The sequence below is a fragment of the Panthera onca genome, chromosome B3 (genome assembly GCF_046562875.1).
Source record: "Panthera onca isolate mPanOnc1 chromosome B3, mPanOnc1 haplotype 2, whole genome shotgun sequence".
NCBI lineage: Eukaryota > Metazoa > Chordata > Mammalia > Carnivora > Felidae > Panthera > Panthera onca.
Window position 1 is genome coordinate 101,575,042 of NC_138344.1, and position 25,507 is coordinate 101,600,548.

General features: G+C 46.6%; 2 protein-coding genes across 9 annotated transcripts in view; one reads left to right on the top strand and one right to left on the bottom strand.

Annotated features, from left to right (window-relative positions):
• Positions 1-5,859, top strand: part of SAMD4A (sterile alpha motif domain containing 4A) — a 210,715-nt gene extending 204,856 nt beyond the window's left edge. For all 8 annotated transcript variants that reach the window (XM_060617285.3, XM_060617280.3, XM_060617283.3 and 5 more), the window contains 2 exons: positions 10-93; positions 5,648-5,859. In XM_060617285.3, coding sequence (XP_060473268.2) covers positions 10-93; positions 5,648-5,676 — 113 coding nt within the window. In that variant the 3' untranslated portion in view covers positions 5,677-5,859. The remainder of the gene's footprint in view (positions 1-9; positions 94-5,647) is intronic.
• A 12,678-nt stretch (positions 5,860-18,537) lies between these two features.
• The window catches only part of GCH1 (GTP cyclohydrolase 1), an 83,182-nt gene continuing 76,212 nt past the window's right edge, over positions 18,538-25,507 (bottom strand). Inside the window, exon 7 of the mRNA XM_078448235.2 lies at positions 18,538-18,619. Within this exon, the coding sequence (XP_078304361.2) occupies positions 18,560-18,619 (60 nt within the window). The 3' untranslated portion in view covers positions 18,538-18,559. The remainder of the gene's footprint in view (positions 18,620-25,507) is intronic.

A 25,507-nucleotide genomic window follows, 5' to 3' on the forward strand; every position in this document is an offset into this window, starting at 1 on the left:
CCCTTGCAGAATTCCAGCTTCCTGTGACTGAACCTGACATCAACAATAGGCTGGAGTCCTTGTGCCTCAGTATGACCGAGCACGCCCTGGGAGGTGAGTGGGTCCTTCCTGCATTTTATGGCCTGACTGGGAGGACTACCAATCATTTGCTGTCCACACTCTGGCAGTAGCTCAGGAGTAATGGGAAAGATACAGGGGAAGTAGGCAGGGGACAGGGAGAGAGGAGGGCCTCAGAGTACTGTTGGAGCCTCATCAAGCCGTACTTCACCTAGTACCCACAGCACCCTGCTCCTCCTTTTCTGGGAGGCGGGTCAGGGACCTGGAGACCAAAGCTATCCATCTTTGCTCGGAGACACCCACCCAGTGCACACTGAGGTTCCACCACAGCAGCTGTCCTAGCCAAACACTGTGAGCTGGAGGAGTCAGAAACACAAGACATGGCTTTTAGTGGCAACATCCCCCCCGCCACAGAATTGGATTCTTTCCTTCTCGGCACTAGATCTCCCAGTCTGGTCCAAGCATATCCCAGCTTGCTCTAAAAATAGAATTTTTGAAACAAAATTCCCTGCTTGTTTTTCTGTCTCCCTGTTCCAAACGGCTTCCATGATGCCTGGAGCCCCAAGCAGTCTGAGATGTCCTTCACAGTGTGACAGTGATGATCTAGTTCAGTGTGCCTACGGGCTGCAGCCCCATAAGGAGCTCCAGAAGCAGCTGCGTTGTCCCACCATTTGTTTGGGCTGAAGCCCTACGTCATCACAAAAACCCCAGGAGGCCTTCAGTGCCCTCCTGGTACTAACCAATTGCCTTACTCCAGCCTGGTTTCCCAGCCAGCCCTAGGGATGTTTGGCAGGCAGAGGAGAGATGTCCACCCCTTCCTGCCAACCTCCGGGAGACTCTGAGTCAGAGAGGCCTCCTGTGACCCTTCCCAATAGCCCTCTCCAGTCAGGATGTGCTCACCAACCCTGGAGATGGGCGGTCAGCACACCTAGAGCCAAAATCTGTGCTATCTGGCAGTGGTGGGGAGAAAGGCTGCTGTCAGCTGCTGTTCCCCAAGCTTCGTTCTCCTAACCAGGGGTTTTTGGATTTTTAGTCCCTGTAAACACAATCTTATCATGACACCAAATATGAGGCCAATAAATGCTCTACATGGAGCAGATTGGAAAGCAAGGACTGCACCCACCTGATCTCAGCTGTGCAAGGCTCTCTATAGCCCAGAAAAAGCCTCCACTCAGTACCAGAAGGGAGCTAGCTGAAGGCCTCCCAGCACCGCTGACTGAACAGACAGTGGGAAGGCACAGCTCCCGATGTGACCTCCCTGGGGTTCCAGGAACCCCATTTGCAAACACTTGGCCACTCCTATCTTAGAAGCTTCACAGCATCATTGGTCCATCCTTGGCACCCCTATAGGGGAGGTGCCATGAGCTCCTCTTCTCCAGCTCACCAAGGAGATTGGGTCAGCTCACTGATAGCCCCTAATGAGTAATGGGAAACAAACCCAAGGTCCATCAGCAGATGGAAATGGATGAGTGAAATGTTGTATAGCCAGGCAGTGGAATATCATACAGCCTTAAAAAGAAAATGAGCTACTGATACATGCTACAATTTGGATGAACCTTGAAAACATTATGCTATATGAAAGAAGTCAGACACAAAAGGCCACACAGTATCTGATTCCATTTAGGAATTTATGAAGTGTCCAGAACAGGCAAATCTATAGAGACAGACAGTATAGATTAGTGGTTGTCAGGGGCCGGAGGGAACTGGGAATGGAGGTGACTGCTTGATGGGTACCTGATGAAAACGTTCTGGAATTAGACAGTGGTGATGGCTGCACAGCTCTGTGAATATACGAAAAACCTCTGAATTATACGCTTTAAAAGGGTGAAATTTGTGATATGCAAATTACGACTCAATTTTTCAAAAAGGGAAGCCTCCCAGACCGTGAGAATTCAGGCCAAGCTCAGCCCACTGCAGGCAGCCCAAGCTCCCTGCCACCCTACAGGAGCTGGCGGGTGAAGAACTCCTGCTGCCTTTGAGAGTCAGCAAGGAGAACTGACCTTCTCCCCCAGGGCTTGATATATCTCAGATAATTGGCATGCTGGAAGCCCTTATCAAACTGCTAAGTGCTAACGTTATCATCATTAGTAGCAAGAGTGCCAAATGCGCTTTATTAAAGGGAGGTTTTCATTGGAAAGGCTTCGTTTTTTAGCCTATTCTTCTATAGTTACAGAAAACCTCTTTGAACTGATTTTTTTTGCTAATGTTTTCATCTTGTTAATCTCCTAAGCCTTTTTATTGCTATGTTTTCCCTCAGTAATCCTCTCTGGTGGGAAGCCTCGTAAGCAGTTTCCCGAGCAAAGAATGCAAATTAAGTTCAGGGTGGCCCAACTGGGCACAGTGGCATTGAGCCCTCCCACTATTACGGCAACTCTCTGCTAGCCCACCTCTTCCAGGTGCTGGGGAAGATGACTTTTCTGGGGACAGAATGCCAATGAATTAGTCATTTTACAGGAGGACAAATAATGAGAGAGAGAGTAAAGCAAAGCAAAAGACATTCCTCTGTCTGTGTCTCAGGACAGGAAGGGAGGGTGTCCAAGTTCCTGGGATACCACATACTAGGATGGTCCATGGACCCCAGGCCTTGCGGGCCCAACCTTTTGTGCTGACATCTCTGCTCTCAGTGTCCTGCACTAACTGCAGCCCCCCTGTGCCAGTCTAAGCCATTTTTCTCTTTGGCCTTCCCTGTCTGTCTCTGCTTTGCACTTCCCCTGGCCCCTCCAAAGCACCCAGGAGGTAGTTGCCTCTGCCATCTTGGTTTGTGAATATTTAAGGCTTTCATCTGGCTCTGTTGGGCCTGCTCCTGATTGGTGGCCTCAGATATAAAGGAAGACTCAGGCCTGGCTGCTATCTTCCTCCTGCAGAGGGGTTTTATGGGCAGGAACAGCCACAGCTTTACAAAAGCAAGGCTCCTTCAAGCAGGATGAAGTCTGCAGTAAATCCTACCACAAAGAGAATGTCCAGTCCACTCTCTGATGCTCCTTGCCATTCCTTCTCATCTTCTCTCCTTACTCCTCCTTGGGACTTATTAACAGCCCCACTTCTAGCAGATATGGAGACTTTGTGCAAATTAGAAAAAGGCTCCACTTTCTCAAGATGCTGTTCTGCCACTTACTTGATATTTGTCATAATAACTATAAAACCTATAATGAATACATGTGAATGGTGCTGCTCAGAGTTATGCAGTGCACAACTTGCACAACTGTAAATGGTGAGTCTGGACGTACCTGTTGGTCATTTCCTAGCAGATGAATGCCATCACCCTTGTAGGATGAGGCGTGGGATTGGAATTCAGTAAAAATGCAGGTGGGGGTTAGGTTAATTAAGATTTTCATGTTTCTAGCTCCCCACTTACACAGCTATGAAGGGTTGGCATTAATGAGCAGACTGGTGAGCCCTGACAAGAGTGTGCCACTCCACTTCTATAGACAAGAGAGTGACCTCTACACAGCCACACATTATGTACACACTTACACAGACTCACTGTTTCTCATGACCCATTACCACTGCAGAACCACCATAAGAGGCTCAGGTTAGGGGCCCTGGTGGCTCCGTTGGTTGAGCGTCCGACTTCGGCACAGGTCATGATCTCATGGTTTGTGAGTTCGAGCCCCGCGTCAGGCTCTGTGCTGACAGCTCAGACCCTGGAGCCTGCTTTGGATTCTGTGTCTCCCCTCTCTCTGCCTCTACCCCGCTCACACTCTGTCTCTCTCCCTCTCTCTCTCTCTCTCTCTCAAAAATAAATAAACATTTTTTTTAATTAAAAAAAAAAAAGAGGCTCAGGTTAACACTTGCAGAAGTCAGCAAAAGGTTACTGATTATAAGTTAACATGTGGGGGCCTCTAGGATTGATGACCTGATACCATAAACACTCTCAAAGGTCATTTGCTTTTCTTCTTTAAAATCTCTCCAAAAACTATATGGAACTTTAGGGACACACACAAGTACAAATAAAATTGGGAAGATCTGAGTAAGACCGGTAGATTGTATCAACATCAGTACCTTGGTGGTAATATTATAGTTTTGCAAAATGTTACCATTGGGAGAAACCCAGCAAACCCGGAAACCCGGTACCGTCTCTTAAAACTGTACGTGAACCTACCCATGAGAGGAAGCCAGGCCTGTGCAGTGTACTCGGCATTCCTCCCTATCACTTAGGTCCCACAGCTTTCCCTGAACACTGTGCCACTCACCTCTCACGTGAGTTCTGCCTGCCGCATCTAGATGCTCCTGATAGACCAGGTTTGTCACATCGTTTAGATCAGGACACACCTGCTGATGTTTGGGTATCAGTAAAACCAGGGAGGCCTCCTGCATCCCTCCCCCGGCCTTCATTTCGTGGTCACTGAACACAGCTGCTTCTACCTACTACAGTGGCTAACCCATGCTTCTGTCTGCTCACTGGGTAAGCCCTTGCAGACAGTCCCCAGCATGGACCACTACTGGGGTCCTCCTGCCACGAGCCGTGTCCTCTTTCAGGTCATCTGACACAACTGCCAGAGAAGCCATTCTAAAATCAGATCTGATTACTCTGCTTATAATGCCCCGATTACCAAGTCCAAGCCCCTGTTCATAGCACACAAGACCCTTATGGCCTCATTCTGGGGTGGGGACTCTCCTATAGTCCCATGTGCACGCAGACAACCGAAAAGGAGCTGGGCGGCCATCAGCTCCCTCTGCAGTCTGTTTCACTCCTAGCCTCTGTCTCTGACATGCACCTCCTCCATGTTATAGCCTGGTTTCACCAACTCTCCATAATGTAGACACGGCCTACCCTCCGTAGCCTCAGCATTCACCCACTTCCACAGGATCTTTCAGTTCCCCGTGCCCACAACCTCTAACGATGGTGCGTACCCCGAATCAGATTCTTGAGGCTGAGAAGCTGGATCATTGCGGGTCAGATGCATACCCCTGGTCTAGTCAGCTGTGACCAGGGCTCAGAGTCATAGCCACCTCATGCCCAGTCTTTCAACAGGGACTCGGTGACACAGAGATGCTGCCAAAGGGATGTAAGCTGGACAGGCCCACCCGCATGTCCTGCTGCCAGCTCTTCGGCACATCTCCTGCCACTCCTCCATCCCCCGCACCCCTCATCCTAGACCTCCATCCAGCCCTCAGCCCCCACCATCTGACAACCAACATCACACGTAAGCGTGAGCTGGACGCCCTCCTCACCCTCTCCCTTTTCTGCCTCCTCCTCTCTTCTGCTACCAGCACCATCTTACAAAAGTCATTTTCTTCCTCTGTGAAACTGCCCTTGACTTCCAGGGGCACCTTACATAGCCCTTCCTCCACGTTCCTGCTGTGCCCGGCACATACTCCATCATAGCAGCCATCACTCCTCCATCACTGTGGCTTTCCGTGTCTGTCCCGACTAGCATGTGAGAGGAGTAGGTCTCTTCACGTGGATTCCCAGGCTCTTTACAGCTCTTGGAAAGATGGCTGTTCTCCAGATGTTGAGTGGGTGGGTGTGTGAACGAGGGAGTGAGCGGATGGGTAAGTTGGGCCCTCACCTGTCTTCGGAGACCAGGAAGGACGTGAAGAAACGGTTTTGTTCACCTGTGCCCATCGTGTGTTCTCTCTCTCCCAGACGGGGTTGACCGGACCTCCACAATCTAGAAGCTGAAGATGAGAGCGACCGCGCTGGCCGTGAAATCGACTGCTGCGGATCCAGTGTCAACCATCTTCAGGGTTGCACGGAATCCTCCGAGATCCTTTGCAGCCTTTTTTTCCCCTGGTCCCTCTCCCATTTTGATTTTGTGAGAGCGTAGGTCGTCCTTGTAAACATATCAGTAGACCGGGGAGTGGTAATTTTGTCATTTGTTTCTGTCACGGGATGGCTTGGTGTGCGGGGTGGGGGAGGGGGTCTCTAGGGAAGCGAGGGAGCGCAGGTGGCCTCCTGGATGGAAGGAGGGGCAGAAGAGAACAAAAAGAGCACCGCCGTGGAAGAGACGCGAGAGCCGCGGTTGGGAGGCGGAGGCCTCGGGCCTGGGAGCGCCTCGACGCCGCCTCCGCAGTCAGGCCCCAGGACACAGTCGTGCGGGCCTGCGACCAAAGCAAGATGGCGGCCCGCCCTCCCCGCCGCCCGGATCGGCTTCCCCCGAGGACCCGGCTTGGAGTCGAGCCGCGGGAGAGGGCCACACGGCACCGGCGGCGGAGGGGGAACATCCCCTCCGACAAAATTGCAGAGAAACTTTGATTTGTGTATTGTTTACATAACAATTTTAAAGGGTACATAATGTGTAAAGAGTTTGGATAGAACTTCTCTTCATACTATGGTTTTTGTAAAGGATTTGTTGATACGGATTCATTTTTTTTCCTCTATTTTTATAATAGCAGCAGGGTTGTCTCTTACAATGGCTGCGGAGCGGTGCTTGCCGGGAAGGCGAATGCACGTCACGTGGGCCGAGGCGTCAGTCGTTCCCCCCGCCCCCCGCGGGCGGAGGGGGGAGGCGGCGCGTGCAGGTGGGTTGGCGGGAGAGTATGTGGCTGCGAGGGGTAGAGCACTGGGAAGGTACGAGGGGGACGCACCGTGTGATCAGTTAGTGTTTGTTCGCGGGTCACCAAGAGATTGTAAAAGAGTCCTGCGGCCCCTTTCTGGGCTGGATTTGCTTCTCACCCGGAGACCTCTTCCTCCCCACCCTACTGCAAGGTTTCATCCTAGCGCCCCCTGCTTCGCTGCGCGCGCGCGCACACACACACACACACACACACACACACGTGGGTTCAAGTTCCCCTGGAGGAAAAATGGCAAGGACCGACATTTTCGCCTTGCAAAAGGCCTTAATTCCAGATGATGGGCTCAAAACACCGCTTCTACTGCGGTTGCACTCAGAAACCCGAAGCTGGGGGCTGCAACCCCCTGGCTCGCTCGCTGCTGAGGAACAGGAGGAGAGCAAGGCCCAGCAACAGTGTATAAACCGGTCAGTCAGCAAGTGGCAGAGAGGGCCTGCGGGGACATGTGCAGTCCACGCGGCCAGGCCCCCACCGTACCAGGTGGGCAGTGAAGGAAGGTGTAGGAAAGGTCAACTGCGTGATGGAAACGTGGTTCTATCCACGTGTACGTCAGGGATTTGCTGTGTTGTTGGCTGATTTATCTACCCAGCCGCACACAGAAGGGAGAAAAAACCAGTCCTGACATAGTGAGAGATGAACAAACTATGCTACCACAAAGTAATAGCTCTGTTTCTTAAGGGCAAGAAAGACTACGTTTGGGATTCGATACAATGGAGAGTATTAAAGGAAATCGAAGAGGAGTTGTGCTCTGCACTGGAAAATTGGGTTGTGTAAATGATGGTATGAATGCTCAGCCAGAGGCGAGATCAGGGAGGTGGTATAAGGCCTGTTTATTAAATGGGTGAGTCTGGTGCCATTTCTTTAGCAAAGTCAGAATCGAAATTGAGATCACACCATGAAAATAGCTGCACTCGCTTACGGTTATTTTTTTAAAAAAGAAAGAAAGGTTAATGAAGTAAATACAGATTTAAAAGGCCTTAATGCAATCTAAACAACTTTCTTTTCCTTTCAAGATTAAAAATGTGCACTAACACAGCCTTGCTTTCTAAGTCTTAAGGTTTAAAAAGGTGGGAGCATCTTAATTGTAGACAGCCTTTAGCGAGTAAAGGGGGCTTGAACCCATGATACCATGCTTTGCATTAAGAAAAGAGACTTCCTCTTGGGTGACTACATTGTAAAGATGCAAATCCATGTGCAGAAAGAGGCAGCATTGTTTAGTTGATTTTTTTTTTAACCAAGTGCCATTAACATTCATCCTCCACACCCCTTTTCTAAACAAACTTAGTGTTACTTGGGGAATGTGTTGGGATGGACGATCACATGTAAGGCAGGACTAGATCAAAAATGTTGAAGGCCAAAGTAAGACCAGAGGGTTTGTGAAGGTGTTTTTGGATGCTGAGGAAGTTAATAAAGAGAAGAAAAAACAATGGTATTACACATCTTGTGGAGAAATGAGAAAGCATTCAGATCTGCTGCAAAACACATATATCCATAAAGACTTGGGTTGTTCAGAAAACAGATTGTAAACACAATCACATTAGCATGAATCCTTTAAAAGGAAGAAGACCTTAAAGTATTTGCAAATCTGGATTTCTATTTATTCCTTCACTGAATATAGAAACAATGGTTATCTGATTATTAGAGATATTATTTTGGATATGTTACTTATTAACTTGCTATGGCTGGTAACCATGATAAAGTCTGTTATTAATAACAACATAATTCTTTTTTTAAAAAAAAGAAAAGCTTATTTTTCATCGACTGTGTATAGATTTATCTACTTAGTTGTGTTTTGCTATTAGTGTTTTTTTTTTTTTTTAAGTTGAGTGTTCTGATAAATTTTAGGAGCCTGTCCCCACCTTGTTTTGAGTCCTGTGTTGACTGCAGGTATACAGCTCAATTTTAAAATCCTGAAGCAAAAGAACTTTATTTATAAAAGAATCAAACAGTTGCATGCGTAAGGCTGTGAAGTCCGATATTTAGTAATAAAGCGGCAGTGCCTTTTTTTGTATTTACCCATTGACCCCCAAATGCAACTGTTTTATATTAATAGTAAACATTAAAAATCTCAGAGTAAAATCTATTTCACTACATGTCCTCCCCTCCCCCCTTTTTTCTGATTTAAGCAGTATGTATTTTGGCATCTCTACACTGTCCCAGGGACAGTGGCGGTCTACGATATTGTTACCATGTATGATGTTTTATTGGTGCTTTTTATTCATAGTGGTTTCTTAACCAGAAACAGTAGGAAGACACACATGAACTGTGTACAAGAAATGAAACATTGCTGCTGATATGTGTCTTTTTCCACGTGCTTTTTGAGTTTCACTTTTTAAAGGGCCAGCAAGCAAAACAGATGCTGCTGGGTCTGCCTGCAGAGGGTGGCTGTTTGCACCGAGCTCTCAAATCCTGTGTATTGATGGTCCCTTTTTGGTACTCAGGATTGGAACTACAGCTGGGCCCCCATCTCCCATTCATTTGAAGAGACACTGAGGGAAACAAGGTTTTCTTTTGAGGTGTCACTGGCTGCCTTTTATGGAATGGGAGACTTCTCCGGGTCTGTGTTCTTCTGCACCTCTTGTAGCTACTGCCGGTGCAAGGTTTGTAGATGTGCATTCCCCAGCTAGAACCAGGATCTCACCCAAAGCCCAGTCTGGGGGGCTGAGCTGGGCTGAATGCATAGACATGCAACCAGGAGGGCAGCGAGGGGAGGAAAAGCAGGCCGCAGTCTCGGCCCTCTGGAGGTGTCTGCAGCGGGCAGCTCCAGCTTGGGTGCAGGGAAACAGCCTGACCAAGGCACTGGGGTGTGCCTCTTACAAGGAGGACCTGCAGAAGGATCATTTGCACATGGGGCTGTGATAACACTAATGTTGATTTTTTTTTTTTTTTACAAGTCATCAGAGATGTTTGCAAAGTGCGTTTTATTTTTTTGTAATTCCTTTATCTTTACTTAAAGGTGAATGTGTATTCCTCTGGGAGGAATAGGAAGAAAACAGGAATGTTAATAATGTCAAACAGAAGACTTCCTCCCTTATTAATATATAACCCTCGTGTATTTATGCCTAATGTAAGCTGACTTTTAAAAAGCTTTCTTTTGTTGCATGCCCCGTGCAGGCATCCCTATTGTACATGCATGCCTCCGTCCTGTTTTCCTGTATAAAGTTAGTGAACAAAGAACTATTTTTGCCTAGTTCATGTTGCCAAGCAATGCATATTTTTTAAATTTGTCATATATGGAAATAGCATGTTTGTTACATGTAAAGCTTTACTGATATACAGATATACTAATGTTTGAAGATGCTGTTCTTTGCAAGTGTACAGTTTTCAAATGTTGTTACCAGTGAAACACCCTTGTGGTTTAAACTTGCTACAATGTATTTATTACTCATTTCCTCCATGTAACTAAGAATCATGGCTATATTTCATATCAATGTTATATTGAAAGTGAAGGGAAATGATTAATACAAGGTTTTGTAACACTGGTGTGTGTGTCTTTTTTCCTTTTTGTCAATGTGATCGATTAGAAAACAAACTGAATCTTAGAAATAAGCTAGCAAGGAAGAATGAACATGACATCCCTGTAAACTATTACCACCTGACCGTTCTATGCAAATTATGTCTGCAACTATGAGTTGTTGTTGTTTTTTTTTTTTACAAAAGAGTAGGGTAGAGAGGTATAAAAATTTATGCAGCTTGATATGTGCCCAGAGTAGCCAATGAATGCATCACCTGACTTGAAGGCATGTTTCTAAATCCAAACCCTATCCTTGTAAATGATACTGCTTATAACTTACTCTCCATCCTCAATGCCTATGAAATCATACTGCAACCCTAAACCATGGCAAGAAGAAACAGCAGCGTCCTTGGAGCCTTGGGGTTTTGACTACACGTGGCTTGAATCTCATTCTAATACCTCTAATTCCAGTATGATATTTGATATAAATTCTAAATAATGCCAGTTAAGGATATGGCTGGAGAGACTAATATGGGTTTGAAATCTCGGGCTGTGTGATAGGCAACAAGTTACTTAACCTCTCTGATCTTTGGCTTCGTTTGTTTTTTGGCCTAATGATACTCAAGGTTTATATAATTAAACCTGTAATCCAGAGAAGGAGAAGACAAAAGAAAAAATAGGATATAGAGGTTACCACCAAACCAAGATTTCTCTGAGGCAACCACAGCTTGATATTGTAACAATGACCACACACTCTTTTTACCAGGCTCAAGCTACTCAACCGAAATGCAAAATCAGGTTTCCCTGGAAACATGTAGAAATGCCTCATAAGCTGAGATATTAAATGATGCTAAATTCCTCTTAAAGTTAAATTCTCATAACTCAAATGAGATACAACTCACTGTATGACCAGACTCTTCTGAAGGGAAGGGGATAATGTGCAAGAGAAAAGTTGAGCCTCACTTCTGCAATGTGTGAAATGAGAATAAATGTGAAAGGTAGGAGATTAAGAGAAACAGGGCTCAGCATGGTAGCCCGAAAGGAGTTGGCTCGTGCTTTTCTCAGCAAAGCTGTGGCTCTTTGCCATTGAACTTAGTAACAGAATGTTCAATCCTGGAGACATTACTCATAGGGTAGAGCATTTAGGGTGTCCCCTAGCAGTCCTCTCTGCAGAAGAGCCTTAATTCCATTATTAAAGGGGGATGTGTAACACCTCTATAGCATACTGGCTGGGAAGAGGCTGCAATGGGCTTGTGAGAGGACTCCAGAAGGAGCACAGATGGGCACCATCAATTCATGCTCTCTATGCTAATGAGGAAGGTGCCAAGGGGGTAATACAAGGAGAATCCAAACTCCTGTGAAAGCACCTTGGCTTGGTCCCTGGAACAGTTACTATGTTCATCCATGGTCCTGACTCCCTATCAGCCCAAGACTTGGATGTTGAGAGGGGGGCTTAAGGACAGCAAAAATCTCGCCCATAACTAGAACCTAACCCTTCTCTATAAAGATGTGGAGTGGTCAGCGTGCACCTGGCCCACAGAGAAGCTCACTATGGCAGCTTGTACTTCATCTATTTCCCCTTTTCCAGTGGGCGATGCTAGCACATCACTCCAGCACACCTGACAGATATCCCTCCACAGTCTTCCACAAACACTTCTATTTTCTATTTTCCATCCATACCTCACAATCCATACCCGAAAAGCACCTCTTCCCTGAGCACTTCAGCCTCTGAATTGTCAACAGTAGCTCTAGCATGCCCTAGCTCACTGTGTCTCAAACCATCTGTGAATTACAGTTGCAGTGGTGGCTATTTACTTCTAATCCACATAGCCCAATTCTTTTGTAAAATACAATAAGAAAGTTTTTTAATCACAAGCCCTGTCTTGTACTAGACTCGACAAAATTATTCTGTCAAATTGCTATAAAAAGTAGCACTGTTCTGGTTCCCTAAGCTCTAGGGTCAGTCTGCAAAATCAGTCTGGGATATTGCCCTCAGGATGAGATGATGGAAATCCTAATGCCAACATCTCCCCTCACCCAGGTCAACAATGCCCACAATACAGTAGAGAAGTGCCTATCGGGTCCAAGGAAAGCCTGGAAGTGGGCTGAAGAACACAAGCACTTTGTTCCCTAGTCATTTCTAAGAGCTGAAAACAAAATATTTGAGAAAGGGGATGTGTTGGAAGGAAAGGAAGAGGAAAATCCAGAAGGTAATGGGACTGGTTATGGGAGGTGAGATGAACCTGAAGTCTCTGGAAATGGGTCAAGCAATAGAGCACTATTTCCAGAGCATCCCTGAGATGTGTCTTCTCACTTCCCACGCTCAGTTTCTGGCACAGATGGATTGAGAATGGAGGGTGGCTCCTCTGTGTGTGTGCATCTATCTACACATTTAGGATACAGGTACATGAAGTAGGAAATGCGGGTGCCTAGGGAATTGGAGATCTTTGGCAAACTTAAGAACGACCTTACAAACGTTGCTGAGGAGCTCCACTGGAGTGAATGGTCTTTCACAGTATCCTCCCATGTAACAACCTGGCCCAAGGTCTCCATCTGACCAGCTTCGCCCATGGGGCTCTTGCACACAGATATGGACCTCTCTGTGATGTAAACTTGGGAAGTCAGTGTCTGAGAATTTCCTCCATGGAATATTTTTCACTCTTAAGTGGTTTCTACTTCAATTTTTAAAACTGACGGAGAAGCATTTTGGCAACCTTATAAAGCTCAGACTTTATAAAAAGACAGCTTTGTGTTTACACTTGACTCAGAATGCATGTTTTTAAATAGTGTGTTCCACAGTTTTTTGAAGTTCTTTTTTTTTTTTTTTTTTTTTTAAGTCCTATCCAGGAGAAACAAAATCAGAGCTTTGGTGAGTGAAATGGTCCCATCAGAGCTGTTGGATCCCAAGACGGCAGAGAGGTTCCAGTTTAAATCCTCCTGTGGGGGGCCACACCCAGGACTAGGTGCCCCTGTTTGTGCCAACATCCTTAGGAGACAGTTCCAGTTTTCCATGCCATAAAATTCTAACAAGCTCCAGAGTGAAGTCAGATGAAACTACAAAACCCCAAAGTCGAATCTGTCCAATCAGAATCTGTCCATCTGAACTGTCGAATCTGTCCAGTCCAACCATAATGCTTTCCATTATACACACCCCAGCTCTGTTCACTGGGAAAAAACTATACATGAATTTCCTGTACTTGTACCAGACTGAGTCCCTTTCAGCATTGACCTATGACCCTGTTACTCATCCAAGATGGAATATGTGCAAAGTCAGCAAACTGCAAATGAGAGAAATAAAATCTATACATGACAAATCATTTCCCCCATCCATCACCAAATGTATACATCCAAACCCTGGACAGAGAGCATACACCCTGCATGTCTTATCCCATCTCTGTGCTCTGAGGTCCAGATTGCTTCATCTACTAACCTACTCCACTGTCCTGTCCTAAGACACAGAATCCAAGCCGTTGTTCACCCGAAGTTCACTGCATTTAGCCAGGTGTGCTTCCAAAGTGTCATGTCTAACTCATCCCCCACTGAAATGATTTAAGGGGATGGCCCCAGGTTTGCTGTCTTCCTCCTACAACAGGACTTCCTGAGGGCTGGGTGCTGACCAGCTGGATGTCTGAAGACAGAGGATGCCTTGAAAGACACAAGTGCCTAGTTCCTTCTGGAACAGGTAGGTAAAGTTCAATTACAGTGAGCTCTCTTCCCTGTGCCCACATGAAAAAAAACTGAGATGCCTCAACAGGCCATCTGGGGGGGCGGGGTCCCTATCCCTATCAGTCTCTTAGCCTGAATGATATAATCTCATGGACCAGGGGTCCCCAAGAGGGCAAGAAAGAGAATAAGGACTGCCGTAATCCTCCTGGGTGGGACGTGACCACCCAGAGCCCAGAGGAAGCCAGTGGGCAGAGGTCTGTGTTCATTGTTGGGTTCCCTGGGGAAGCCAAGCTCACAGCAGAGGGACGTCAAACACTAGCCATGCCACCCATCCCTAGGAAGAAAGGGAACAATACAGAAGGACCAAAAACCAGGAACTTGTGGAAAGAGCCTCGGGGGCATTCCCAATTTGCTCTCCCAAGGGACAGCATATGAGTTTAGGAACTGAAATAAGGAAATATGGGACTGGTATGGAGAATGCAGAGAATGGGAAACCATAGGGGTTAGGGTCAGAGATGGGATGAAGGCAGAGGCAGGGCCGTAAAACCTCATAAACCCTGGTTAAAAAAAAAAAAAATGTAACTCTGCCTTAAGGACGATAGCTACCCTTGCTGGGGAGTGATATGATCAGACATTAGAGGCTTTGTTTTGTGAAACAAAAGGGCCTAGGTGGAATGTCCCCCTCCTGTCCCATGCCCTGGCCACTGGTTCCCTGCCCTGGAGACATTCAGTGGTAATTTCTTATGTGCCCGCCAAAAGATACTTTGTATGTTTACAAACACTGGAATATTTCCCCCCTTTCTACACACGAAAGAGCATACCCTGCACGCTGGTCAACGTTGTGTGGTATTTTTCTTTTTTTTCTCTTAAATCAGTTTCGGAAACCGTTCTACATCATTGCCTCATACACAGTGCTTCACTCTGCGGATTAACATGACTTCTTAACCATCCCGTTACTGATGGACACTCGGGTTGCCTTCACTCTTTCTGTAACAAACAATGTTATGGTGAAATAAATGGTACATGGGTCATTTCACATGTGTGCAAGCGTTCCACAAGTGGGAAAGCGGGGTTGCTGAATTAAAGGATATTATATCAGTCAGGATTCTCTAGAGGAACAGAAGGAGTAGGAGATTATAGAAGAGAGAGAGATTTATTTTAAGGAATTGATCGTGAGGGCTGGCAAGTCTGGATTCTGTAGGGGAGACCAGTGGCCTGGAGACTCAGACAGAAAGGAACTGAATCTTCAGTCTTGAGGCAGAATTTCTCCTTCTGCCAAAAACCTCAGTATTTGCTCTTGAGACCTTCAACTGATTGGATGAGGCCCACTTACATTATCAAGACGAATCTCCTTTACTTAATGTTAGTTGATTGTAGATATTAACCACATCTACAAAATACCTTCACTGCAACACCCAAATTCATGTTGGATTAAAAAACTGGGTACTATAGCCTTTCTGCTTTGACAAATGAAACTATCCATCACAGGTGTCATTGTCATCTTGCTACTTTTTCCGAAATAGCTTTTTGATGATGCTTTTTCCCCTACACTCTCAGCAATTCCTGTATCATCAAAATTTTTTAATTTTCAATCTAATAAGTGAAAACTAATATCAGTGTCCTTTTCATTTACATGTATCTTATTCGAGTGAGGTTGGGCATATATATATATATTTTTTTTAATGTTTATTTATCTTTGAGAGATAGAGACAGAGTGTGAGCAGGGAAGGGGCAGAGACAGAAGGAGACACAGAATCCAAAGCAGGCTCCAAGCTCTGAGCTGTCAGCACAGAGCCCAATGCGGAGCTCGAGCTCGTGAACTGTGAGATCATGACCTGAGCCAAAGTCGGATTCTTAACCGACTGAGCCACCCAGGCACCTTATTTTTATAAGCTTAATAGTCATTTGCATTTCCCTTTCAACTCTCCATATATTTGCCCACTTCACCATTGGGTTGTTGGTCTTTTTCTAATTAATATGTAGAAGCTCTTCACATATTGTGGAAATTAACCTTTGTTCTGTGATATGAGTTACAAATATTTTCCCCAATTTATTTGTTTTTTGATTTTGCCTATGGTAACTGTTGCCATAGAGAATTTTTTTAAGTTGAATCTCTTGATCTTTTCCTTTTTGGCTTCTGATTTGAAGTCATATTCTAAAATGCCCTCTCCACTTGGAGATATACTATGTTTTCCTCTAGTATCTTTACCAATTAATTTTTTACATTTATATCTTTTAACCATTCCTTGTATGAAGTATGAGGTATGGATCCACTTTTATTTCTATGGAAAGATGACTACCCAGTTGTGCCTATGCTATTTATTGAATAATCTATCTTTCCTCCACTGATTTGAAATGCCGCTTTTCAAATATATAAACTTCCTGTATATATTCAGGTCTATTTCTAGGCTTTCTATTTTTCTTTCCATTGATATGTTTGTCTATTTATGCACCAGCATCCCCACTGTTTTAATTATGACAACTTTAAAATTTGCTTTAATATCTGGTAGGAAATTTACATTCTAGAAAGATCTCTCTGACTGTATTTTGGGAAGTGGATTAGAGCAGCATCAAAGTGGGGGAGCTGGGGAGACTCACCAGGGGCTACTGCATTAGTGCAGACAGCCCACAAGGTGGGGGGTGAAAGGCGGTGGCGGTAGGAATAGGAGAACTGGACAGATCTATGAGATTCTTAGGGGGTAGAGGCATCATGGTTAATGATGGGCTGGATGTGGGGATTAAGGGAGAGACTGAACAGCTTGGAATGCCTCCCAAGTTTCTGGCTTAGGCAGCTGGGGAGTTGGGGTCCCATTTACCAGGGAAGGCATGGACTGGGACAAAGGCAGCAGACAGAATTTGTTAAATTACATCACCTGCCTCATCATTCAAGACAAGTCACCTGGGAGAGAGATAATAAATAGCTAGTAGTTATTCAGAGACAATTGTGCTAAGCCAATAAGGCTGACATTAGATTATCCCCACTTTGCAGGTGGGAAAACTGAGGCTCAGAGATGTCAAGCAAGTTGTTGCAGATCACAGAGCTATTACAGGGAAGGGTGGGGTAGGAGCTCAAATCCAGGTCTGTGTACCCCCAAACCCTCCTAGGAGGGACCATAGCTGGCCATCTTTGGTCCAGGAGCCCCCTTTGACATATAAGCCCTCACACTAAGGAGACTGCAGTGAGTCTCCAGGCCTTTTCTTTCCAACGTCTGTTGCAGCCTGAGACACAGGTTATATGTAGGCAATAGAATTCTGCAAAATGACCATCTCAAGACATTGGTGAAAATATGGTCCCTAGTGAAAGAAGAGGAGCCCCCATGACTATGGTTTTCGGCCTGGCTGCATATTGATCACATGGAGAGCTTTGGCAGCTGCTGATCTTGGTCTCCCCTCAGACACTCAGACTGGGTTGGTCTGGGGCCTGACCTGGGCATGGGGCTTTCAAATTCCCAGGTTATTCTAATGTATAGCAAATGTGAGAACCTCACATTAAGGGGACCTACATCTCCTCTTTTACTCAAGAGGCCTGTGATACCCTTCTGCAGCTTTAATAGATAAGGGTAAAAGATAGCTGTTTCCATTGACTCATTACAGAACTAAAAATAAGGGGCTCCTGGGTGGCTCAGTCTGTTAAGCATCTGACTCTTGATTTTGGCTCAGGTCATGATCTCACAGTTCATGAGTTCCAGCCCTACACTGGGCTCTGTGCTGACAGCATGGAGCCTGCCTGGGATTCTCTCTCCTTCCTTCCCCTCCTTGTCCTTTCTCTCTCTCTCTCTCTCTCTCTCTCTCAAAAATAAATAAATCAACATTAAAAAAAGAACTAAAAATAAGCACCTGACCCATCACAGTCCTTGGGTGTCCTACGTACTGGAAGTCTCTAAGCCAGGCAGAATCAGTGGTAGAGTACCAGCAGGCTCAGAGCCACTTCCCAAATTCCCTTCCCACTGGCTTGCAAGGTGCTTGTAGTGCCTACCACAAAGACTCAATTTCAGAAATTATGTGCACTTTAGGTTAACAAATTTTGTTGCTTGGGATGCATACCACACTAGCTAAGTGATCCACAGTCGGAGTTCATCAATCTGGTTATCCATGAATGTCAATGTCAGTATTAATTAGATTATGCTGCATTAACAGACATCCCCAAAATTTCAGTGGCTTGAAACCACAAAGACTGACTTCTCGCTGGGCTGCACTACCATCACAGGTCAGCTGGGGCCTCTGCTCCATGTAGCACATGCTAGAACCCAGGCTGGCACAACTGCCCCCCCGACCCAAGCACTGATGTTTGCCCCGGCAGTGGAAAAGAAGGACTGGCTTCCACCAGCTCACTCCTTACCAGCCAAAGAAACTCACATGGCCACATTTGACTTCAACGGATCTGGAAAGTGTAGTCCTACCCTGGGCCCAGACAGATCAGGTTCTGGGGTCCCTGTCTAGCCAGTCATCCATCCCCACTGTCGGGGAATGTGGGTCCGTTACATACACACACTCTGGTCATTTGATCTGGGTTCACTGCCTCTCTTCAGGCCCTCAAAGTCTGGAGGAGCTTGAAGTGGTGTCACTGGACTAGGCGGTGTCCTGAATGCGTGGGTGACCTCCTGTCCACCCATGCTGTGGAATTACCGGGGTCTCAGAACCAGGCCCAGCTTCACATTATCAAACTCTCCTCCTCTGACAGCTCCCACTGGACTCTGAGCAGGCCAATTTCTTTTATCACACATCTCCAGCTGGGCTGCAACCTGTGGATCACTCCAGGTTCAAAGACTCCGAAGCAGAGGAATTTAATGCTATGAAAGGTGCTTTTATGAGCAGCGGTTCTCACCTTCAGGGCACGTCTGAGGCTGTTCGGACTTGGTCCCCCATTCAAAGGCTGGGTTCAGTGGAGAGCCAGCAGGAAGCCAGCAAACCTGGTAGTTTGAGGGACTGAGTCAAAAAATAAAATTAAATGAAAAGGAACCGCCAGTAGAGCCGCCAAAGTGCCTGCAGTGGCTTCCCACCCTCCTCCACTAGCTATGCCGGGAGTAAAGAAGCTTCAATGGAACCCCTCCCTTCAGCCAGAGGAGGAGACCCGGGAGGGAAGAATGGCTCGGCCTCTCCTGCTGGAGGAGGTGCGGAAGGCCACGGCAGCTTCCCACGCTCTCAGATGTACCTTTAGAGAGACTGCCCATGGGACCCTGGCTCCTGGGCAGGAAAGGTTCTTCGGCTCCCAACATACGCCCCAACCCCAATTCAGACACGTATTCAAGGTGCCTTGCTTTTCAGATTTATTCTGAATGGGGTGTTCCTTGACTAGGACTGTGGAGAAGAGCCTATGAAACTGCAAGCGTTGTATCCATTTTGGAATCTAGCTTCCTTCACCTTTAATGTGTTTTTTTAAAAAAATTTTTTAATGTTTATTTGAGAGAGAGAGCTCAAGTGGAGGAGGAGCAGAGAGAGAGGGAGACACAGAATCTGAAGCAGGCTCTAGGCTCCGAGCTGTCAGCACAGAGCCCAATGCGGGGCTTGAACTCACAAACCATGAAATCGTGACCTGAGCCAGAGTTGGATGTTTAACCAACTGAGCCACCCAGGCACCCCAAGAGCTTTCTTAATCTTTAAAATGAGATTTCTCCCCTTCTGGGTGCCTCGAAGAAGTGCTGTGAACCTGAATAGACCAGCTTTGAATCACTGGAGCTTTGGAGCTTGATTTCCTGAGTTCAGTTCCTAGCTATGCCACTTACCAGCTGTGTGTCCTTAGGTAAATCATATCACATTTCTGTGCCTCCATTTCCCTATCTGTGAAATGGGAGTAATACCCAATGGGGTATTAAATAGCTGAGGAGGTATTGAATCCTCTGTATTCAGAAGATTAAATGAGTTGATGTTTGCAAAGCACCTAGAGCAGTGTCTGTCAAACACGTAGGATATCTTCTTGAGTGTTACTGGCTATTATTGTCATCATTACTACAAACCCTAAGTGCCATCCAGTCCACACCTCTTTAGTCAACGGCCAGAGTCATAAGCTACAAAGTCAGAACTTGGGGCCATTCCCAGCATGCTCCCTGGCCTAGAAGCACCTACAAAAGCTAGGCATCCTGGGGACAGACCATTTCTTCATCCCCCTTGGAATCCACAGCTGTTGCTTAATCTTGGAGATTTGGTCTAAGAGTCAGGAGCTGTGAGCTCCCATGATGTGTCACCGAGAGACTACTGAAAGAAAATGTCCTCTAGCCCCTCTGGATCTGCTGTGAGTGGAGAGGTGGAGGCAGAGGGCACAGACACAGTCTACTAGGTGCCCCAGCCAGCACCAGCAGAAGCTGGGGCACATTATCCTCCAGAGAAGAGCATTTGGAGCATGATTTACCTGGGACATGGAATTCTCTTGGTGATCCCTTCCTCCTCCTGTCTGGGGGAAAGTTTATTCATAAAGGCACAGGGAGGCAAGAAATGGTGGATGAACAGGTCCAGTGAGAAGCAGTGATCCAGGGTAGATGGAGGGATCTAAGAATATAAAGCATTCTCCAAATATAAGGTATGGGTCCTATAGCCTGACTGCTTGGAAGCCTGGAACAGCTCAGTCCATTTCGGGGCAGAGCACCCCTCAGGCAGAGGCTAACTGACCCAGAACTCACAACCCAGGGCCCTGCACTCACACATATATATGTATACCATGCATGCTCATGCATGCAAACACACATCACACAGCCTCGTGCACACACACACAAACACCCACACACACTCATGTACGTGTGTACACACATGTACACCATGCAAGCCCATGTATACACACAGGCACACACACACACACACACACACACACACCCATCCCCAGGGTTATGCCGGTTCCTACAGCACCTTTGGTGATTAGGAATCCCCCAGGCCTAACAAGAACCAATAAGCAATGTATTCATGGTCACTGTACTGAGGAAAAGGTCACCTTAAACATTTTCCCTGGCAAATCTCCTCTCACATTCTGGCAGCCCAAGAAGAAATTCCAGAGATAAGAGAAGCAACCCAGTAGCCGACGCCCTCTAGCGGATAGAGCATTCTCAACTACTCATACATTTGCTCAGAGAAGGCAGCTAGGGACAACAGCACCACCCAACCAGCCCAGGTTTGCGTGGCCCAGGCATGGAGGGGATGAAGAGGCCATCCTTGCCCTTGAGGTGTCCACGGTTTTCCAAACCACCATCTCTCCCAGCCCAGGATTGTTCTCCCCACCCTGGTATCCAGATGGTAACAACTTAAAATATAATCATAAACAAACACGGAAGCTCCACTGGCTGAATCCCCTTCACCAGCACATCCTGCACAAGGCACTTCCTCTCCATTAGTTCTCATCATTATTGCAATACTGTAACAGAAATCTTACCCGATTCTACAGATGAGGCTTAGGGAGGTAAGTGACTTGCCCAAAGTCACACAGCCTATAAATGTCAGAAATTTTATTCAAATGTACTTTATTTTAAATACATACAGGGGCGCCTGGGCGGCTCAGTCAGTTAAGTGTCCAACTTCAGCTCAGGTCACCATCTCACGGTCTGTGAGTTCGAACCCCGCGTCGGGCTCTGGGCTGATGGCTCAGAGCCTGGAGCCTGCTTCCGATTCTGTGTTTCCCTCTCTCTCTGCCCCTCCCCCGTTCATGCTCTGTCTCTCTCTGTCTCAAAAATAAATAAACGTTAAAAAATAAATAAATACATACATACACAAATAGTACAGAACTCAGATTTTACAAAGGCATTTATAGTAAAAAATACATTTCCCTCCCCCCCCCCCCCCCCCCCAGGTCACTGCTCCAGGGATAAACTGGGTTTTCAGTTTCTGGCTATTTGTCCATACATGTTCTATGCATATAAAAGGAATCTTTTTTACAAAACACAAAAGGTAGCATACTATACGTTATTCTGGACTTTGCCTTTTTTCACTCAATAATATCTCTGAAGATCATTCTGTAGCAGTAAATGTATAGAGCTGCCTCATTCTTTTTTAAAAGTCTATGGTATGGAAGAACCACAGGTTATTTAACTTGTCCACTACCAATGAGCATTTAGATGTTGCCAAGCTCTTGCTATTACTAACACACCGCAGTGAGCCTCCTTGACATATGTCCTTTTGCTCAAGCAGAATTTCTGGGTCGAAGGATACATGCATTTGTGATCTTGAGTGACATCATCAAACTCTCCTCTGCTATGGTTATACCAACTGACACCCCGCCCCCCACTCCACTGGCACGAAATGGAATCTGGGACCTACTAGTTCCAAAGCCAAGGCCATCTCCCCCATGGCCTGCCTCCTCTTTGACAACCCCTGAAGTCATGCCTAGGTTTCACCAGGTGGATACTAGATACCTTTGCTTGAGCTGTGCCAGTAGGCTGTTGTGAACCTCCTCAGAAACACCAGGTTTCGGGGGGGGGGGGGGGGGCGGGGTCTGTTTGCCTCTAGGAATAGAATGTCCAGCCAGTCAATAAACAGTCACTTCTGGACAGACTAGGCCCTTTGGGAGATACACCTTGGCCTCTCCAGGCATCTAAAAGCAGGCAGAGAAGCGACTCTGTCCACAGCTACTCCTTTGACCACTCTCCAGACACAACCGGGCCTCTGCTGAGAGGAAGAAACTGTTATCAGGGGACTTTGAGCCTTTGGCCTCACTGCACTGGGTTCCACACGGGTGAACTCATCTTCCTGGTTGCTTACGACTGAACACTATTTGCCTCTGAGGAGAGACAGCATGAGAAGACCCTGGCATCTCGCTGTCTCCTCATGCAGCCTCCTCCACTGGCAAAGCTCCCTTTCCTCGTTCCCTGCCCCTCCCTGGAATCGAGGGACACCTGGTTAGCCAAGGCCAAACCAGTCTTACGTCTGAGGTCTCCATGTATGGGCAATTGTGCTCTTACCAGGAAGAGACAAGACAGTCGGCCAGGGAGATTCACACCATGCAGTGCAAAGGGCTCCTGAAGGGGAGCAAGTAAGGCAGGTGTCCCAACAGGGCCTGCTCTGCCCACCAGCTTTGGGGACTCTGGGCATCAGGGAAGTGCAGTTGGCTCCTGCTGAGCTCCTGACAGAAACCGTGACTAGAGATCCAGGAGTGAAGGTGGGCCTGCAAAGCTGTGGGTGGGCTCTGGGGGCGGAGGGGCAGTGAGCACAACCAGGTAGGAGAGCACATGACCAGCATCATCACACCCTCCCTGGACTCCAGCAGGTACGTATACCAGCCACGGTATCTACTGTCAGGCAAACACCCCTGTGAGCTCACTGGGGCAAAGGCCATCGTCTATAATGCACATAAGAAAACTACACAACACATAAACTGGAGAGCCATATAGGAATCAAGCCCAGGTTTCCTAACCAGACGTTTGAAAACTAGGGTCATTTCAGAGAACCCGCAGAGTGACATCATACTAGTAGCCCCAGAGACTGACTATCCCTAGGAAACTCAACGGCTGTCCTTCTGCCCTTTAGGTTAGAATACAGAATTTGTCTGAAAAATAAATAGAAGGCTTCTACTACAAGACTCCCAGATTCCTAGGCCTGAGAGTCAGGGACACTTTTGCAGTGCAAGTAATCAGCGTGACTTTGTGCTATTTTTCTCTTTTAAGTGTAGATTTCCAGAAGTAGCGCTCCTGCAAGCTTTAAAAAGGCACATCCTGGGGGGCACCTGGATGGTTCAGTCGGTTAAGCTACTAACTCTTGGATTCAGATCAGGTTGTGACCTCACAGTTCATGAGTTTGAGCCCCACATGGGGATCCACACTGACAGTGCAGAGTCTGCTTGGAATTCTCTCATTCCCTCTCTCTCTGCCCTTTCTGCATTCTCTCTCTCTCTCTGAATAAATAAACTTTAAAAAAAATGCACATCTGGGGCGCCTGGGTGGCTCAGTCGGTTAAGCATCCGACTTCGGCTCAGGTCATGATCTCACGGTCCGTGAGTTCGAGCCCTGCGTTGGGCTCTGTGCTGACAGCTCAGAGCCTGGAGCCTGTCTTGGATTCTGTGTCTCCCTCTCTCTGACCCTCCCCCGTTCATGCTCTGTCCCTCTCTGTCTCAAAAATAAATAAACGTTAAAAAAATAAATAAATAAAAGTTAAAGATAACTAATATTAAAAAAAAAAAAATGCACATCCTCCTCTAGCACGTGTCAGGGTGGCTCCTGCTAGCTGAGGAGGTGACTTTCCAACTGGACAAGAGCACTTAGGACTGTGGTCCTTTCACTTGACTTTGTATAAGAAACACCCAGAAATTACTGCTCATTTGTTGGGTGAGATTTGATACTGTGGATATATCTTTAAAAAAAAAAAAAAAAAGCCCTGATCTCTTAGCCATACATACTGATCTGTCTATGGATGAAATAATGTGATGTCTGGGATTTGACTCAAAATTAATACAAGAAGAAAAGAAGGGAACGGTTAGAGATGACACAAGATTGTCCGTATTGGTACCTGTTGGAGCTGGGCTGTAAATACTCAGGGGGTTGTGATATTATTCTAACTACTTTTGTACATGTTTCAACGTTTCCACAATAAAAGGTGAAAGGTGGAGGAAGAAGACACATGTGGAGGGCTTGGTGAAAACACAGCTCCTCAGGTCCCTACCCAAGGGGTGCTGAGTGAAGGTTAAGAGCCCAGGTATCTGCTTTCGTCAAGCTCCCCATGCACACTGAGGCCTCAGCGTTGGAGCCCTGAGCCAGGTGGGGCTGGGTGGTGAGGGCAGAGAGGGGAGATCTTGGCGGGAAGAGAGGGTGTCCCTCGAGCACCGTTGCAAAGGCCCCTCTGTTGTCAGCCACCATTTAGGCTACACTCACCTGTCAGTGCCAGGAATATGAATCGCCTCAGGCTCAGCCTTTTCATTCCCGCCCTGCATCACTGTCAAGATCACAATAAGAAGAGTGGCAGAATCTACTCGAGGAGCCAGTTCAATCTTTATTAAAATCTTTTTTGTGCACAATGTTCCCAATTTGTTCCTTTGTCCCTGGTATCTGGAGTCCCACAGCTTCTGATATTTGTCCTGCAGACGGAGTAAGTTTGACTGACACACCACGGTGGTGGAAAAGTAGCATTCATATCCTGAAAATCTTTTCCGTCCCGTAAGAAACATCATCCCCATAGCAAGCCTGCTGCGTTTGGTCCTCCTCTTAGGGGCTCGCCCTCTGCCCCCAGCTTGGATGACCCCCACGGAAGGCTTTTAGCATGGCTAGCAGAGATGTTGGCAGCCCAAGCCAGGACAATATCATGGCTTCTCTGACAGGCCCAGAATTCAACTGAAAGTTAAATCCAACTGAACTTAACTCATGCTTGTGACCTAGAAGGGGTCTTCACTCTGTGTTGCCCTCAGCCCCAGGGTGGGCAGAGGTGCCTCACAGCTTCAGGCTCCATGCACCTCCCCCAACCCTTCAGCCAAAACATCTATCTCCCTCTGCTTTATTTACTGGGTGTCTAGGTATGGCCTTCGTTATTTTTAAAGTTCTGCTTCTTAAAAAAAAAAAAAATATATATATATATATATATATATATATATGGAGTGTCTGGGTGGCTCAGTTGGTTGAGCATCTGACTTCAGCTCAGGTCATGAGTTTGAGCCTGCTTCAGATTCTGTGTCTCCCTCTCTCTCTGCCCCTCCCCTGCTCATGCTGTCTCTCCCCCTCTCTCTTTCTCTGAAATAAATAAATGTTAAAGATAGATAGATAGATAGATAGATAGATAGATAGATTTTTTTCTTGAAGTTTGGAAAGCACTGACTTTGCTGTAAGGGGAAGAATGGAAAATGAGGCTGGAGAGATGATACAGTTAGAACTGGAGGGGATATAAAATGGTACAACCATGTTGGACAACAGTTGGCAG